This window comes from Cylas formicarius, unplaced genomic scaffold (genome assembly GCF_029955315.1).
Source record: "Cylas formicarius isolate icCylForm1 unplaced genomic scaffold, icCylForm1.1 PGA_scaffold_3__17_contigs__length_32017465, whole genome shotgun sequence".
Classification (NCBI taxonomy): Eukaryota; Metazoa; Arthropoda; class Insecta; order Coleoptera; family Brentidae; genus Cylas; species Cylas formicarius.
Window position 1 is genome coordinate 15,841,572 of NW_026844326.1, and position 17,169 is coordinate 15,858,740.

Genomic DNA, 17,169 nt, shown 5'->3' on the forward strand with positions numbered 1-17,169 from the left:
CTAAATGACATCAAAGACACTCTTAATCACTATCTACTATTTTAATGTCTTTCCCTGATCTAATACTGATTCTCTTCTATCAATCTCTGAAAGAGCAGTCCAATTGGTTTCAACTTTTGTATTGGTTCTGTAACGTTGGATAAATCCCTAGAGTTGAGAGTAGAAAAAATCACAAATAAATCAGTGATTTTGCTGAGCTTACCATTTGAATTTTAAAAAAGTGGAGAATACCTTCATCATTAGGGATGTTTTCTGCCCTAGCACTATCACTGCTGAAATATGCGAGTTCTGTTTGGCAATCAATTTATAATGCTCGTGAGCAAGAGTCCTAAGAAAATTCTGGATAAGAGTTGTTCTTGAGCTAGGCATGTCATATAAAGGAAAAGCTCTTAAATCTTTCTCTTCTCCATATTCTGATTATGTATATGTTTTTAAAAATTATTCCAGAGTTTCTTGTCCATGTTCCTTCTATGTTTTCAATATTTAATGTGACTTTTAACCAGACTAATTTATCATCCTTTTTTCATTACACTTATGGTTTATTTTTTAACATATTAATTTGCATTAATCCGCTGCCTTGTGGTGTTATTAGTGACTATAATACCACTCGTAGGTTAAAAAATTGTAACTGCTAAATGGGCAATAAAGATTTTATAAGAATTGATTTCCAATTGCTAATTTTGAGTAAAAGATAGGAGAAAAAATACATAGAAAATCACTGTGTTTATAAGGAGAATATTATTTATTGTTTTAGTGAGCGTAAGAAATAATTTTCAATTTTAATTTGAAACCATCATGCTTTTAACGTTAAAAGTAAAAATTAAAATTTTGTAGTAATAATAAACAATAGTCTGCCTCAAACATACATATATATTGCAGGTTCATTGGTGCAGGTGTATGAGGTTCGACTTTTAAAAATAATTACATTCCTCATGAGAGTGGTGTGACTTAAAATAATAAAAGTGCTCTATCATGTTACGAATTCCATATCAGCAATGGAGTCTTGCAGCAAAACCATATAATTTTCTTATAGAATAATACATCTTTTGGAAATTTTCGCGTTTCATAGAAAAACTGTTATTGTCTTTTACCGGTTTTTGGTTGTGAATGATATGAAATCCAATCCGTCATAATGGAAATCAGTTCTAAGGACCGTAAGTTTTGCAAAATATTTTCTAAAGATGTCAAATTCATGTGGGGAAGTAATACTTATAATATATAATACTTATTACCCATAGGTGAACTAAAACAACTTCAAATAATTAGTTTACTAAAATAGCTGGCAGATACATACAAGATGCTGAAAGTGAAATTTTCTCAAAATTATAATAATTTCAAAATGGTTAAAAACAGGAAATTCTGAATTAGTGTACTAGTGTTTTCGAACAGCTTTCTTCTTTTTGGAAACTAATATTTGCTACTAACTTTATTAAACAAAGCTTTTTATTCTAATTTGTCACTTATAATGTACATATAAATGCTCTTTGTTATTCACAATTAAATTAATTTAAATTAGAGAAAAACTGCACACTTTTCGGTCTTAAGAAATTCCGAGGAAAGGAAAATAAAAGATATTTTGAAAAATTGTTTCATTTTTTCCATGCTTCATTTGGATTTCTTCTCTGGGATATTACAGCCAACTTGTTTTTTTTAATATATAAATTTTTCAATTACTTGAAGCAAGTGTCAGACTTTCCCAATAAATGTTTCTGGTCTAACATCGAAAAAAGTTCATTTCAAATCTGATAATATATATTGGATGTGTACCAGAAAAACGCGATGCCAAAATTGAACTTTTGCCACCAACGTGGTTCAACAAAATAGGTATCCGAACGCGTCTAATGAATTACTCATCCATTATATGATTACCAGACATCTGCTGAACACCAAAACTAATCTTACCTAGAATAATAAAATTTCAGTAAACAAAAGAATTCAATTTCGTATGGGAACATTTTTTCACGAACCCATCGCGTCGAGAAAAAACGCCAGACCGGCAGTCGGTAGCTGTTAAATTTAATGATAATGAAAATCAATCACTGCACTAATACGTGGTAATGTTAAAATGAACCGTCATTATCTTATGAATGTGCCTCGGAAAGTGTGGTGTCATGCTCGACCACTTGTGGGGTCCGTGATTACCTTAAGATTTCGGATTTTCTGTCAATTTCAGACATGGCTAGTTTTCGGCTTTTTTTTCAGGCTCAAAATTTCGTCGATCCAGTTCAATCAAACACAGACTTTTTGGCTTCGCGGTTGTGCAAACGGAAGGCTGGTATTGGTTCAGTAGGATTTGGGTTGCGGTTGATTTTATTTTAGCACGTTTTATGTCGGCATTTGACGAGTTTTTTTTTTAATTATAAGTGATGTCTTTTAGACTTATAATTATGTATGTCCCACCACTATGTCATACACATCTTTACTAAGTATCTATGCATATACCGGAACAGTTTAAATCAATATTTTTAGGTCCATAATTTTTGAATCTAAATGTTTTTTTTTAATTTATTGTTTCAAAAAACATTACATTTACGTTGTAACCCATTACAATATGAAGGACAAATAAACTGAAGTTGAAGTTAAATATTGAGGCGACCTCTTTTTAATAATTCAGTTACTCAAGTCCGTATATATATGCATGTATATGCACCCAAGGGAAGTTGACCGATAATGCTATTCTCTCGGGCACACCTTTGCGTTTAGATTAACTTTTTTTCGTCCTGTTAAATGGTTTCTTAGAAGCTCTGCAGAATCGTGACTATGACCAAAATAGTCTTGCTTAGCCGTTAGTAGCCATCAGCGATCAAGGATGTGAAATGCTTCTCTATAGAATAAGAATTTTATTTACCGGGAACTTTTATAAGTTAAAGTCTCGTCATCACAATAAATATTAATATATGTTAAGAAATCGTAAATATCACAGGGTATATGTTATTGTCAAGACAAAGTCAAAACAATGTAAATAGAAACACATACACATATGTATACAGAAATATTAAAATAAATATGAGCACAAAAAGAAACTTTACTAAGGTTTAATTATTTACGAAAACAACCTATTTCTGAACTGAATATAAAGAATGAGCAAGTAGATATTCTTTCTTTGCTCTTTTAAATTTTTTGTTAGAGAGGCTTTTAATGGATGTCGGCAGTCTATTGTAGAAAAAATAGAATTAGAAATTTGACATCCTATCCTAAAATTATAAGAGTAATTTTTACTTGTGTAAGTGTATCTTTTTATGATGCATTTCGATTAAGGCAAAATAAACGAAGATGCCGGGTAAAAGCGCAATTTTATGGGTCAAAAAGGGGCACGATAATGTGTACTACACATAATCGTTCTTAATCGCTCTCTTTTGTAATTTAAAAACGGTCCGTGCTGCAGTACTGTGGCCCCAGTGGAACGGTATGAGAAATTTTTGAATGAAACAGCGAAAAATAACATGTTTTAAGGGTGTCGAAATTTACGTAGAATCACAGTTTTCTTATTAAAAATATGGGACTCGATAAAGCTTTAGAGACTTTATATGTATGGCGTGACCACTACAATTTGTCATCTATAATGAGACTCGGCAGCTTAGTACTGTTACCTACCGCTAACCTCGACTCAGCCGGTATTTTCAAAATTTAGGTTTTATCTTTCGGCTAGATCTAAAGCAGGATTTGAACTATATTAGAATACAACAAAAAATACATTTCATCTTTGACCTCTATCATCATATGCTTGTAGCATGCTCTGTGGCAGGGGTTAAGCTGAGTTGATATAAAATTTTACTGCAAGTATACTGTAAAATCTTGCACTCTAATGCAAGTATTAATTACACTCAGAAATAGAGCATTTGTAATATAACTTTCCGTTTGGTGAAAAAATATTCCTGACAACTCTATTCAAAAATTCTATTATTATGTTTGTAATGAGAAACTTGACTGCTGCAGCGAATTTTAATACCACTCTTGAAACAAACTGCTGTGACACGATTTGAACCCAGTTTATACAATCTGTTGTTGGTTGGGCCAGCATAAATTATCAGTAAGTACTACGCAAAAATAAAAAAAATCGTTTCGGTAACATGCTTTTTAAATGCTTACCAAGAATGCCGTCAATAGAGTGATTTTTCCTCTCAGCATCTTCTTTTCTCCCTCCACGCAATAGTCTACTAATGGAACTAACAGATGGGGCAGAATTTTTATCACAGATGCCTTCCTGTAAAGAAATGAAACTCAGGTGAACGTGATATTTGAAATAGTGGATTTTAATCAGAATCAATTAGCAAGACTAAAAATTGTCAGTTGGAGAGTGATTTTGTTTCAAATTAAATACATGTTCTGCTTTTCTATAAACGAGTAGAAAATTTTCAAAACTTCAAATTACTATTACGTATAAAACAGGCATTGGACAAACTTGTTATACAAACAGAAAATATTGTAAAGGAAGAGGCACACAGGGTTCCTCCACTAATTGAAATTCATTAATTATTTAGAATTAAAAAATCGATCTAATATCTAAGTTTAAAGCATGAAGAATTCCGTTAGAACTTGCTAGGGGGTTGTGCCGTCAGCATAGATAAAAACAAGGTCGCATACTGACATAATCGGAAAGATCGCAAGAATGTAACTGAGATATTGGAAATTGACTCACTGGCTTACCGATAAATTTACCTTGATCAGTTTGTCCCTGATTTCCCAGGAGAATATTCCTGGTTGTTCCTTTTTCAATTGCTCTATTCTGGTTTCGACTTCTGCAGTAGCGACTCTAGGCTTGGAGCCGCCGATTACTCCAGGCCTGATGCTTCCCGTTTCCTGATAACGGTTGAGGATTTTGGACACGCATCCATGGGACACCCTAAGCTGTCGCGAGATTACGCAAGGTCGGATACCAGAGGCCGCCATCTCCACAATCCTTAGGCGGATGTGGTTTGGAAGGGGACGTCCGTTTATGAAAACCCCTCCCAACTGGTTCACCCTACCTTGGCCTGAAAAAATAAAGCTGGTTTTAAAATTAATTAAAATAATTCAGGAGGCAATTCAGTTAGAGGGTGAAATGATAGGAATGACATTTCGTTACCAGTCAATAAGAAATTATTGTATGTTATAGGTGAATATACATATATTGTAAATACAATTTGAAGATTGAATTGTAAAAATTACTTCTTGTCGGAAGGGAGCAATAAAAGAGAGTCGAATGACAGTTTTGTAGTTATAGAAAATATCGGAGAAATACTTGAAGTGACAACAAATTTTTGTTAAATAACTTTCCGGATAATGAAATTTATTTTGAATATATATTTTGTTGTCTCGATTCCTTTTGAAATTACAAATGCTTTTTTTTTGGTTTTAAGGCAAAATTCGTGGAATAATATGATCCAAGCATGAGGGTGCAATATTCAAATTTATTTGAGTGACTGCCAGAAGCTGTGTCTCAGATGGCATAATTATAATTTAGCATCATCCGATAATGCGTCTAAATCCAATATTTTCAAGATCTATATAATACGATATTAATAGTATATTATGCAACGCGAGATTACTTGGCACGAGCGGAGCGAGTGTTTAATAGACGAGTGACTTTAAAAAGTTTACCACACTTGTTGTATAATATACTATTAAAATGACCGTCAGAATTGATAAACTTCAAATAGTTGTATGTAATATCTCCGAAAATTTCCGATTGCTCCCAAACTCGTGCGATAATATCCCGCACTGACGTGGTAAAATGACACTTTCCGCAGGCGAGATATGTGTATTATTGGGAATTTAAAGAAGGGAGTAGAAAATCGATTTTCCTTTCACTTTTCCAAGAAATAATAAAAGAGGACCAAAAAAAAAAATTCAAGATTAATTTATTTTGCGAATTTTAATAAAACCTCTGAAACTTCAGTAATATATTGAATAATAACATACCGGTTACAGTTAGTAAGGTATTTTTGTATTGTATATTTGTACATTTTACATTGCCTAAGGAAAATCTTGCTCGCAATTTGAAAATCTTTTAAAATTAATGCCTGACAACGTTGCTAATTGATGGAATTAAACCCTAACAAAACCATAGTTGCTAAGTTAATGGTAAGACTAAGGGCAACCGCAAATTAGTTATTTTATGGAGAATGTAATTTGAGCACTAGTAACCAAATATGTTTTTTAAGAGTTACAGTTGATGGGTAGTACAAAAAATTGAGCCAACATTAGCTTGGTTAGACATAACCTAGAACTTTGTAAAAAATCACCCTTTTATGCTAAAAGTACAATATTTATTTTTTTGCTACGGAGCCTAAAAGAAATAGCGTATCTATTAAAAAAGATTATCTAAAAACTCCTATTAGTACTCTTCTATTTTTGAATTTAGTGTTTATGTTTTTAGTCAAGGGGTATTATAGTTTTAATCTATAACTTAGGTAGGACTTTTTTTATCTATTTTGCCTTTATGCCACCTCTATATTATTATTCTATGGCAATATGCAAAAAAAATAAATTCAGTCATTGAAAAGATGAAGAGTGATTTGACAATTACATTTATAAACTGTAAAGTATTTCAGTAAGTATTTTAGTACCATTCAATTTAATTTGTTCATTTTAGAACCGTTCATTTGAGAGATGACTTTTATGCAGATAAACTACACTATTCAAAGAAAATATTCACCTGAAAAAATGCCAGTGGCGTATCTTTTATTGTCTTTAAAAATGTGTTATACAAATCGCGGACAGATTAACACTATTAGAAATGTCTAATTTCACAGTCGTTTCAGAAATAATGTTTAAAAAATGATTTTGTCCTAAAAACATCACCACCCATTTCTCAGAAATTAAGACGTTTAGAACATATATAGCTTATTGGTTGCAATAATGGCACATATCAAAAAATAGTTATTTTTAGTTAATTGTTTCATAAAACTCGCATATTTGTATTTTAACAACAAACAATACCGGCACATAGTTACGTTACTTCAGTTCTGCTAGAGAGACTTAGCGCTTCTATTGAATTTCCTGCATTTTTAAGGATCTTACGCTCAAAGCCCGTCCATGACTCAGTGTGTCTGTGATCGCCGAAGAGTACGTAACATTTGTAAAAAGCGCGAAGAAGACCAAAATTCCTTGTAAAATCGTAGAAATGAGCTGCGATCATTTTTTTGATTTAAAAAAACTGGTAACTCAAACTTCTTTAAACTTTCACTGGGAAAGTTCAGGCGATATTGTTAAAATAAATGAAGGGTGTGTTTTTAAAGTAGAAAGAGATCCTCTGACACATTTTTCTATTAAACATCTTTTAGTGAAACTGGCTACAGAAGCATAAGCATTACGCAAAGAAAAATACGAATAGGCACGACTTTTACATCTTTTGGCAATGTGAATCAGGACCGTGCTTATCGAGAAGGTATAACAATTCAAAAGAAGTTTAATGACTTAATGGATTTTCTAAAAAGTAATGCTATTACAAAATGTCACAGTCACTTTTATAATAGACTGAAAGGTGGCAAAGACTTAATGTTAATGTTAAGGTACATTGACAGTAGTACTTTTTGTCTATTTCCCAATAACCAGGTCAGTTGGTTGCTGCTTTTACTGTAGAATAGCTTAGCTTTTGTTTACGTGCCATGATAATTCTTGTTTCTTATAATTTTAACAACCGTAGCTTTCCACCAAAAACTATAGGCCCGTTATTTTTTTATTGTATACGTGTTAAAAGATTACTAATCTGATAATTGCTTCTTTTATTTTACTTCGACATGTATCAAAAACTTTACGTCGGTTGTTTTTTTAGTTATAGCTTTTAGTTTAGTTTTATTAATTTTCAGTTTTTTTCTTAAGTTACTACTATGTACCCTGCGTTCAATTTCTCATGATAACAATTTAATTGTCTGTAACTTTTTTGTTTTTAGAGATATCAAGGTAAACAAAAAAACAAAATGTAGGTTGGTAGCCCAGTTTTGTTCTACGTTAATTTATAAATAGTTATTGTTCTTGCAGTCAGTTAAGATACTCTTTGATATTATATAAAATTTTTCTTTTTTTGCAGATTTTTCAAAAACGAGTGGACTAAAATATAAAGTGTGTTACACCGTTGCAATCAGAATAAGATATTATATTTAAAACATATATAATATACAGGGTGTTCCATTTAAAAAAATATATGACATAGGCTTATATGTCAGAAAATTGATAGTGTTTTGTTTTACACGTCACTTGGAAAAAAAACTTGTTACTAACTATACTTTCTGTTTACCTTGATATCTTTACAAACAAAAAAGTTACAGCCAATTAAAATGTAATCAAGATAAATTGAACGGACGGTACCTATCTCGCAAATGAACCTGCCGTATTATATTTTTATAGGTGTTTTTATAATAAAATTATGTTAAAACTTTGATCTACTGTTTTATTCAGATTTTTTTTATCAATATATTTATATTTTTTATATTCATAAAGGCATATCACTAAAAATTTTGTAGGAAGTAGGAGAGTTGATAAGGGTTATCTCAATATTTCAGTTTTTATTTTTTTTAATTTTGTTTCAGTGAGTGATATGTTGATATGAAGTTTCTTTTTACGGAATCCTAAAATTATCTCCTTCATAATGATATTGGTGACATATTTCTAACTATTTTGTGGAATAAAAAAATAAATAATGGATATTAATTAGTCGGACACAACAATTAATCATTCGCTAGACAAACGAATAAGGCAAGACGCCCGACGCTTTTAACACTCCGAAAACTGAGTTATTGGGTCAAAATTCCCGAGGACGAGGCACAATAGGACCGAAACGAACCTGCCCCAAACACACGATCTTCCTTACTTTCCGTCTCCGTTTCACAGCATAAATCCGGTCTCGAACATCGAGTGTGCTGCGATCCCCGATGAAAACAGACATTAGTGAGATCAAAGTCGCCGCGTACCGGGGCCGACTTTTCATTTCGTTAAATGTCCTCACGCCCACCTCTCACATCTTTTCTTCTTTTCAACGTGGCCCGGCCACGATACTCTCGCGACCACGACGGTTTATTCTCCCGACCCGACACTTCGGGATTTATTTATACGTGACTTTTTGATTTTGAAATATTTTCTAAGAAAACGGTTTACGAAATCGCTGGAAAGTCTGTACGAAATAATTGCTCGCGCTTTATTGGAATTGCGTGTAACGAGCGCGACTTTGTGTGCATACAAGTAACACGAACACGGGAATCGCTAATACAAACAAGAAAACACGCCAAACATTGAAATGCTGCGCGTGGCGGCTCATATAGTTTCCGTCGTTATTGAATTTAATTACGTACGTTAATTGCCCCCGGGGTAATTAGTGAGGTGGCAAGATAAGGCGGTGTCGAATATACCGCTTTTATATGGTATGCATTAATCGGATTCGAAGTTAGTTTGGGGTTTTGCTTTATCTGCTTGGATGTTGTTTAAAGGCTAATTTTGTAAAATGAAGCTGCACGGTATCGGCAGTGATTTTGATGTTTGAAAGCTGTTTGCTTCGTTCACACCCAAAATATGTCGTTTTCGTTTTCTCGAACCGAAATGAAATAACGGTTATAACCGATTTTTTACTATTTCACTATAATCACTTTCCATAATTTGAATCATAGCTGGCAAAAATTACTAACATGAAATTTATACTTTTAAAAACTTAACTCTATTTTAAAATATTTAGAGTGAATTGTTTGGGACCGTTCTTTTATTTACTCCCATTAAATTTAGTTACTTGAAAACTGCTATGCAGCTTAGTGATATGCCAGTGACATATTTTTTTTGTTTTTTTTTTTGCTTCATATTTGAAATATTAATATTTGTTGCTTTTCTCTCTGATCCTTAATTAATTAACTTTTACTTATTTAAAAATATTGTGCCATGGTTAATTTTCGGTTATTTGTGAGTAAAGTTATTATTATTAAAAATAGGAGAAAAAAATTGTTAACATTGTTAACAGTTTTGTGGTAAAAATATATATAAATAATTCAGCATTCAAAAATAAATAAAAATTTTAGTTAATTTAACTAAAAATATATTCTAAAGTAAATCACAGGATAATTATTAATTTTAATATATATGAATATATATCTATATAAAAATGACTTGCAACTATTTAATCTAAGAAGCAAGACATCTTCCAATAAATTTTCTTTTAAATTCGTCCGTTGATCATTGAAAATGTATTTCAGTGCTGAAAATGCTCGTTCGTCACTCACTTGTGTCATGGGTAATCCAATAATTTGTTTTGCAACGTTATACAATTCATTTGATGACATTTCTTTTGCTGTCCAATGTTTTCGCGCGGTTCTTTATAATAACGATCTAACAAGCATCGAATATCTGCTATATTATGAGATTTTGGAGAAATATTTTCTTTTTGAAAATTGTTCTATTTCATCTTCTTTTGTTGAAGTTGACTCTAGATATGACTTTGTGAAGTAGATAAAACTAGTTTCAATGTTGGATCAGGAAATATTGCGGACATAATCACATCATGATTAGATAATGATTAAATAGTGCTTAAATAGTTGCAGATATGTTGTCAAACATTTCTTTATGACAAGATTTTACATGTCGCTGCAAGTTTCCTGAATAATTCCCCTTTATTGATGTGTTGCACTCGTTGACTTTTCAAGTTGATTGATTGGTTAGAGCATTGTAAAAAAACATTTTCAAAACGGATTCATTTGATATCTTACCATTGAAAAAAGGTTTAAAATTATTTTTATAAGTTTAAATTATATTATTGTTTTAAAATGTTACCTCCATATATGTATAGTAACAACTAAACAAGATTAAGACACACAAACAAAACCACAATACAGACTGATACAAATAACTGAATATAACGAACTTATGTAAGAAAACATTGAATGATCACCTAACTAACCAAAATAATAGGGAAATGAGCGCCAGTAGATACGCCTCAATTTTCCGGAACGTAGTGGGAAATAGAAGTGGGACTGAATAGAAGACCCTTGCATCCCCGATATGTCTACTAGGAGTAGATTACAAGAATATTGTGTCATTAAACCGGTTAAAACCGGTAACCGAAATTATTTATTTCGTTTTCAATCATGAACGAAACATAAAAAATTGGTTTTCGTTTCCGTTTTCGTTCTTATAAATTATTCGGTTAATTTCTGGTTCTGGTTTTAGTTCCCATCTTAGTCCCTGGTCGATGCAGCATTGAAACCTGCTTATGCGCAGTTTGGTTGTATTGTTCGTCGTGGTACTGTATTCGCGGCTGTTGTCTTCGTTGTTGCGTATTTCTAGTGTTTTAGAATGTATAAATATCGAAATAAGACATTGTGTGAACAATCCAATCCTTGCATCTGTGGTAGTTATGTCGTAGTAAGTCAAAGGCAAACTATAACTTCTTTTGTGAAAAATGTATACCACGCTTATTTTGGTGTAAAAATTGGCGACCAAGACAAATCCTGGCTCCTCATAGTGTTTGTTCCGTTTGCGTTGAAGTATTAAGAAAATGGCAAAAAGGTACAAAGATATGTTTAAGCTTTGATGTTCCTATGATATGGCGAGAGCCTGGGAATCACAGTGTGTGTAATGTTCAAGGATTCAACAGAAAAAAATAAGAAACAAATTGTGTATCCTAATCTTGACTCGGCTGTTCTAAGGACGAAAACAACCAAAGTATTGTTCAAAATGTGTTACAACACTTTCATCGTCTAGGTTGTATATGGGTTTGAAAGTGCATTTTTTGTTTTCACACTTGGACTATTTTCGTGAAAATCTTGGAGCAGTTAGCGAAGAATAGGGAGAGAGGTCTCACCATGGCATTAAGGAAATGGAACGGCGATACCAAGGCGGAAGCCCTTAAAAACACACAGCCGAATGTCCGGACAACGCAACTTTCTGGGAACAGGACGAAGATTTCACTGTAAAGTTTTTTTTCGGCTTTTTTTAAACTACGATTCCACTTATATGCTGAATAAAAAAATAAATTATTTTGGAAATGTCGTTGTTTTTTCTTTAATATTTGCAAAAAAAAAGTAACTTCGAAGGCAATACCATAACAATTCAGGGGTTGACCAGATTTAGTTATTTAGTGATTTTTCCACTTTTTTAATGTTTCTTAGTTTTCCGTAACTTTTAAGTTAAGGTTTATAAGTTCCTAAACAATAGTGAACAAATGTATAGCAGCAGGCAGTGTTTCGGGCTTTTGTTTTAAATTTATGCATTTCCTTTAGTTCTCCATTTGTATAAATTACGGACAAACAGCGCCAGTGATTATCTTTAGGAATGTATAATCTAATTATTTTCCCCCGAACCACATTAGACGAGGACAGAAACTGAAGCTTATCTCCCGAAGTTAACCTGTAATGTTCTAGCTACCTTATTGAGTATGGATGATAGGCCGACAAAAAGTTCATTGAAAAACACTGACTACAGAAAAAATTTCTTACATGAAATACTACGAAAATCTTTTAAACAAATACGTAATCCTACTTTTGAACTGTTTGTGTTACCTATGATTATACTATTCGTTTGCATAAAATTTGTTCATGAGAATTATAACAAATATAGTTTTGATTAATATTCAAAAATGTATTTTTTTAGCAAGTATTGGAATATGACTCTAAAGTTTGACAATGTATTTTTTCTATTTACGCTTTCTTGCTTATATTAAATTAAATCCGTAACATGTAATGTATGTATATACGGAACTAGAACCATATTCACAAGTATGTTAATGCAAAAGTTTAAAATTATCATGCTAATTTTGATTCTGTTATGAAATCTGTCATTCTTTCGAAAAGCAGGGGTGGAAGCAAAAGAGATTTTTGCAGTTCAAAAATTCTTAATTAATGTAAAATGTTTAATAAAAGTTGACTGAAAACAGTAATCTGGTAATAATTATTATGCCGGAAATGCAGTGAAGTGAATGTAAATAATCTCCCATCCACTTAAGTGGTCGAAACATGTTTAAATATAAGCAATGAATTTAATATTAAAATGAGGGGGTAAGAATAAAGTAAAACACTAAAGAAAAAAGTGAAAACAATTTTTAAAATAATAATAAAAATTTGATATCTAATGGCATAGTGTTTTAATTGGTTAAAGAGTTAATAAATAACAGTTTACTAATAAATAAAATACATAACTTATATCTATGCTAACTTAGTTCTATTGGCACCGAAGAAAATGTATGTCCACTCTAGAACATTAGACAATATATTCATTATATTATACTAAAAAATGGAAACAATTTCTTAACTTAATATGAACAGTTAATTTTGATCTGTAAAACACGGACACACAATATTTTAATGTTTTAAAGTGGCATGATGGCGACTCGTTTATACGTAAGTCTGCGCAGTTTTTGAGTCTCAGTTTTTGTTCCCGGAGTTCGTTGTTTAGTTAGTATTGAATTGTTTTAATTGATTTGAGGTCAGTGCGTTAGTCTAAAACCGTAAATTCCTGCACATTGTAAGATTCTTGACAAACTAAGCCGAATAACTCTGGTTTAAGAGTACGAAAACTACAAAACGCCCAATAAATATGCGAGGTGACAGCGTAATCCCGCTTTGTCGAATTCCATTCCCAACAAAACGCGCCACAATGTTGCCTAATCGTCGCCGAGTAGAAAGAAATCGTAATTAATTTTCTAGGTAGCGAACTATAACTCCTGCCATCGCAAATCGTCATTAACCGTCCCTCGGCAAAAAAGACGACGTAGAAACTCATTTTTTACGATATAATATGCCTGAAGGAGAACCACGCTTCGGTACGTACCGGACATGGGCATCGCGCGTCATTTTTACGAGGCGGTAACCTTTTATTGCCGTAATGCCTCGATTAAATCGATTTCGAACGAGATAAAATGACTTTTTGTAATACAAGCGAGCTTAGACACCACCACACTGCTTAACCAGGTTGATTCAATGATATTTTTGAAAGTATACATTTGAGCGAAATTCATATTCACGCCTATGTTGCTGGCAAAGTAATCTAGGTATGCAGTCATACCTAGGTTTGCCTAGGCAAAGTCCGCATTGCCGACCCGGTTTAGGCAAAGTCCAAAATTATTCTATATTTCGTACTTTCTACTAATTTTAGGTTTGGCAAATACGTAGGAGGCTCACAAATAAATTGTTGTAGTTATCATAATAGCACTTTATTTCCAACAGGTAACATGATCCAATTACATGAAATACCAAATATGAATCATCCAATATATATACTAGGGGACGTAGAAACTAATCTTAAATCTACTAATCTTATAACTAAAAAAATGAAGAAGGAAAGAATGAGAAAGAAAAGGATAAGACTTATCGGTACGGATAACCGGACGCCAATCGAAGTTGCTCAAGTCTGGCCTGGAGACCATCATAATATAAATCGCAGTACGATGATATTTTGTTGAAGGTAGCACACATATTGTAAATAGGGTTTTGAAAATGGGTATTGGACCTGGGTAACTGCGGTAAGAAAGTGGATTGATGTCTCCCTTCCAGCCGGGGCACATGAAAGCGTAATTGTTCCAGAAGAAACAGACAATCGACTCCGTAATGAACTAACTTATAGAGAAATGAAACAGATTGCAAGTCTCTGCGCAAGCAGCTCAGGGGCAGTATAGCGAACCTTCTTAGCAGAAGATCGTGATCAACTCCCTTCTCAGGATAGGAACCGTCCTCCCTGAACATTAGATAACAATTTAACAGTAGTTGAACTACAAAAATGCCAGCATTTTTTTATCACGAATCCTAAAATTTGCATTGCACTGGAAACCATTTTAGTAATGTGAGGTACAAAAGAGAACGACTGGTCAAATAAAATCCCCAGATCCTTCACAGTGGCAGGTCTAGTTAAGACAGTACAATCCATATTGGAATTAAAGACTATAGGAGTTTTTGTGCGGTGGTAAAACATTACTATCATATTTCCAATACTGTGTGCAAAATTAACAGCCACAGTGTGCTATAGAAAAAAACAAATTAATTTGTATTAATATTTTTTTACCTCTTAAAGAACATTCACAAACATACTAAACGGTCATATGAAAAAAAAAACATATTGTGGTATAATCAGAAAGGTCTCTTTTGGTAAAATTGGAGCTTCGGAAACCTAATATGTTCGTACTACAACACAGGCAAAGTAAGAAACTTTGTCAGTAACATCTACATGCGTTCTAAAAATTTGACTTGATATCTGATATCTGAAAAACCCTGTTGCTGAAATTTGGCAGTAATATTTATTGTGATAACCATTCCTGCCAAAATCTCGCAGAGAAAGAAAATCCTGTATGTTTTTTTTTTAATCTGAAGATAAACTTTGCTACAATTTTTTTTTAATTTTAAAATTTAACCCTTATAGTTATAGAATAGTTCTAGAATTTTGTGTTAAAGTGTTCAAGTTTGCAGCCAATATGCAAAACTAAAAGTTACTAAATAGAAATATTTATACTTTATATTTGCGTCTTTGTCTAATCTTTCATCACTTCCATATATCCATCGACTCTAGTCGTTGTGACCTTAAACATGAGAAAAACAGATCCGTATTATGCCGGATTCTCTACTTTTTTTGAGACTTAAAGATAAAACAATTAGAGTATTGAAAATTTTTCAGGATCGCCAAAATTGCTTATTTAGTTAGTTAGCTAGTTACGGTTTTTTCTTTGCATTGGATTATTGCGTTGAAAAGAAAGTTTATTTCGTTTGGTAAACATTCCAAATATGAATTGGAATAACGGTTATTTAACGGTAATTAATATTTCAGTACAGTTGTGTGCAGATATAGGGATACATAACTATTAGGATAATCTACATTTTAAATTAAAATGCTTCAATATAATTTGAGTTTTGAATGCAACCAGTAAAAGGTGTTTGTACTAATAGTTTTAGTTTTTAGAGTGCCTACAAATTAATGCACCCAAGAATGAACGGCATCTTAGAAATTTCTGACATTTCTGAATACTGTTTAGGTTTATGATTAAGCTTGTCTTTTCCGCGTCCCCCGCTCAGCAATCTCATACGAGAGTACCGAGTGAGCCAACGCGAAGTTCAAGCGTTTTTTGTTTTGTAGCATATTTAATTTTTGTTATCTGTTATTTCCTTTATAGTTTGGCAGACACAGTAGTATTACGCTTAAGTTTGTGAATTCTCATAAGTTGGTAATGCAGCTAATTAAAGTGCTCTTTTGTTGAAGTCAACATGGCAAACGACAAAATTTCATTTGAGATGTCAGGCGTTTACAGCATTCCATGCATATGCGGCAAAGAATACATTGGAGAGACCGGAGAAAAAATATCAACTCAGCTCAAAGAACATGAAAAAGCTTTAAGTCTAACAATGACGAAACCGGACAAAAAATTTTATTCGATAAAACTAAAATTCTTGCATGTAATCAATTCTTCTGCCAACGAAAAATCCGAGAGTCTATAGAAATCTATAAACAACTTAATAATCTTAACCCCCACTCAGGTTTTTACCTGTCACTAATATGGGAATGTATGCCCCTCATTTAGCTCCGCCCCCCCTCAAACAATATATAATCAGGTACAGAGTAAAATGCCAGTTTCAGTCAAGCTGTGAAGAAGCCAACAAGATGATTGGCGAAACTTTAATAAGTTCGACTAAGCAAAAACTGAAGCAGGAGGAATCCAGAAGTTTTTTAAAAAGTTTTACAGTAGTCTGTGGAAGTTTCTTTGAAAAAAAAAAAGCTCACAAGTTGGGAGAAATATCACTGGCAATTTATAAGGTTATAAGTTAAGTTTAAAGATTTAAAATTGACTAGTTTTACTCTTATCTATTTATCTCTCCGACAGTATTCAATATATTGCAATGTTTTTTTTTTTCGATGTACAGAACTTTAGGTTGGCATTACTGTTCAAGATGAAGATTCAGCCTGAACAACGCTTGCAAATAGTGCAATTTTATTTAAAAAATAATGGTTCTGTGCGGAATACGTACCGCGCACTACGTCCATTGTATCGTCGTCAAAATCGTCCATCAGAGCAGTTAATTCAATTAACCATGGAACGTTTTCGCACTACGTTTACTCTTATTGATAATTTGCATCCTTAGAGATGCCGTACAGTGCGTACAGAATAAGCTATTGCTGCTGTAGAGCGTAGCATTGAGGAAGACCCGAATGAGTCCATCCGCCATCGAGCACAGGAATTGGATCTGTGTCCATCCACTTTATGGAAGATTTTGCGGAAGGATCTTGGTTTACGTGCTT

The 17,169-nt window shown here is 32.8% G+C and overlaps 1 protein-coding gene across 2 annotated transcripts in view; it reads right to left on the bottom strand.

Annotated features, from left to right (window-relative positions):
- LOC132699226 (protein gooseberry-like) overlaps positions 1-9,167 on the bottom strand; it is a 28,112-nt gene extending 18,945 nt beyond the window's left edge. The window contains exons 1-3 of one of the 2 annotated variants that reach the window (XM_060665831.1): positions 8,792-9,167; positions 4,660-4,973; positions 4,090-4,204 (exon numbers count right to left, since the gene is read on the bottom strand). In XM_060665831.1, coding sequence (XP_060521814.1) covers positions 4,090-4,204; positions 4,660-4,890 — 346 coding nt within the window. In that variant the 5' untranslated portion in view covers positions 4,891-4,973; positions 8,792-9,167. Of the gene's footprint in view, positions 1-4,089; positions 4,205-4,659; positions 4,974-8,764 lie in introns of both variants that reach the window. The other variant, XM_060665830.1, reaches the window with a different exon arrangement.
- Between the last annotated feature and the right edge of the window lie 8,002 nt (positions 9,168-17,169).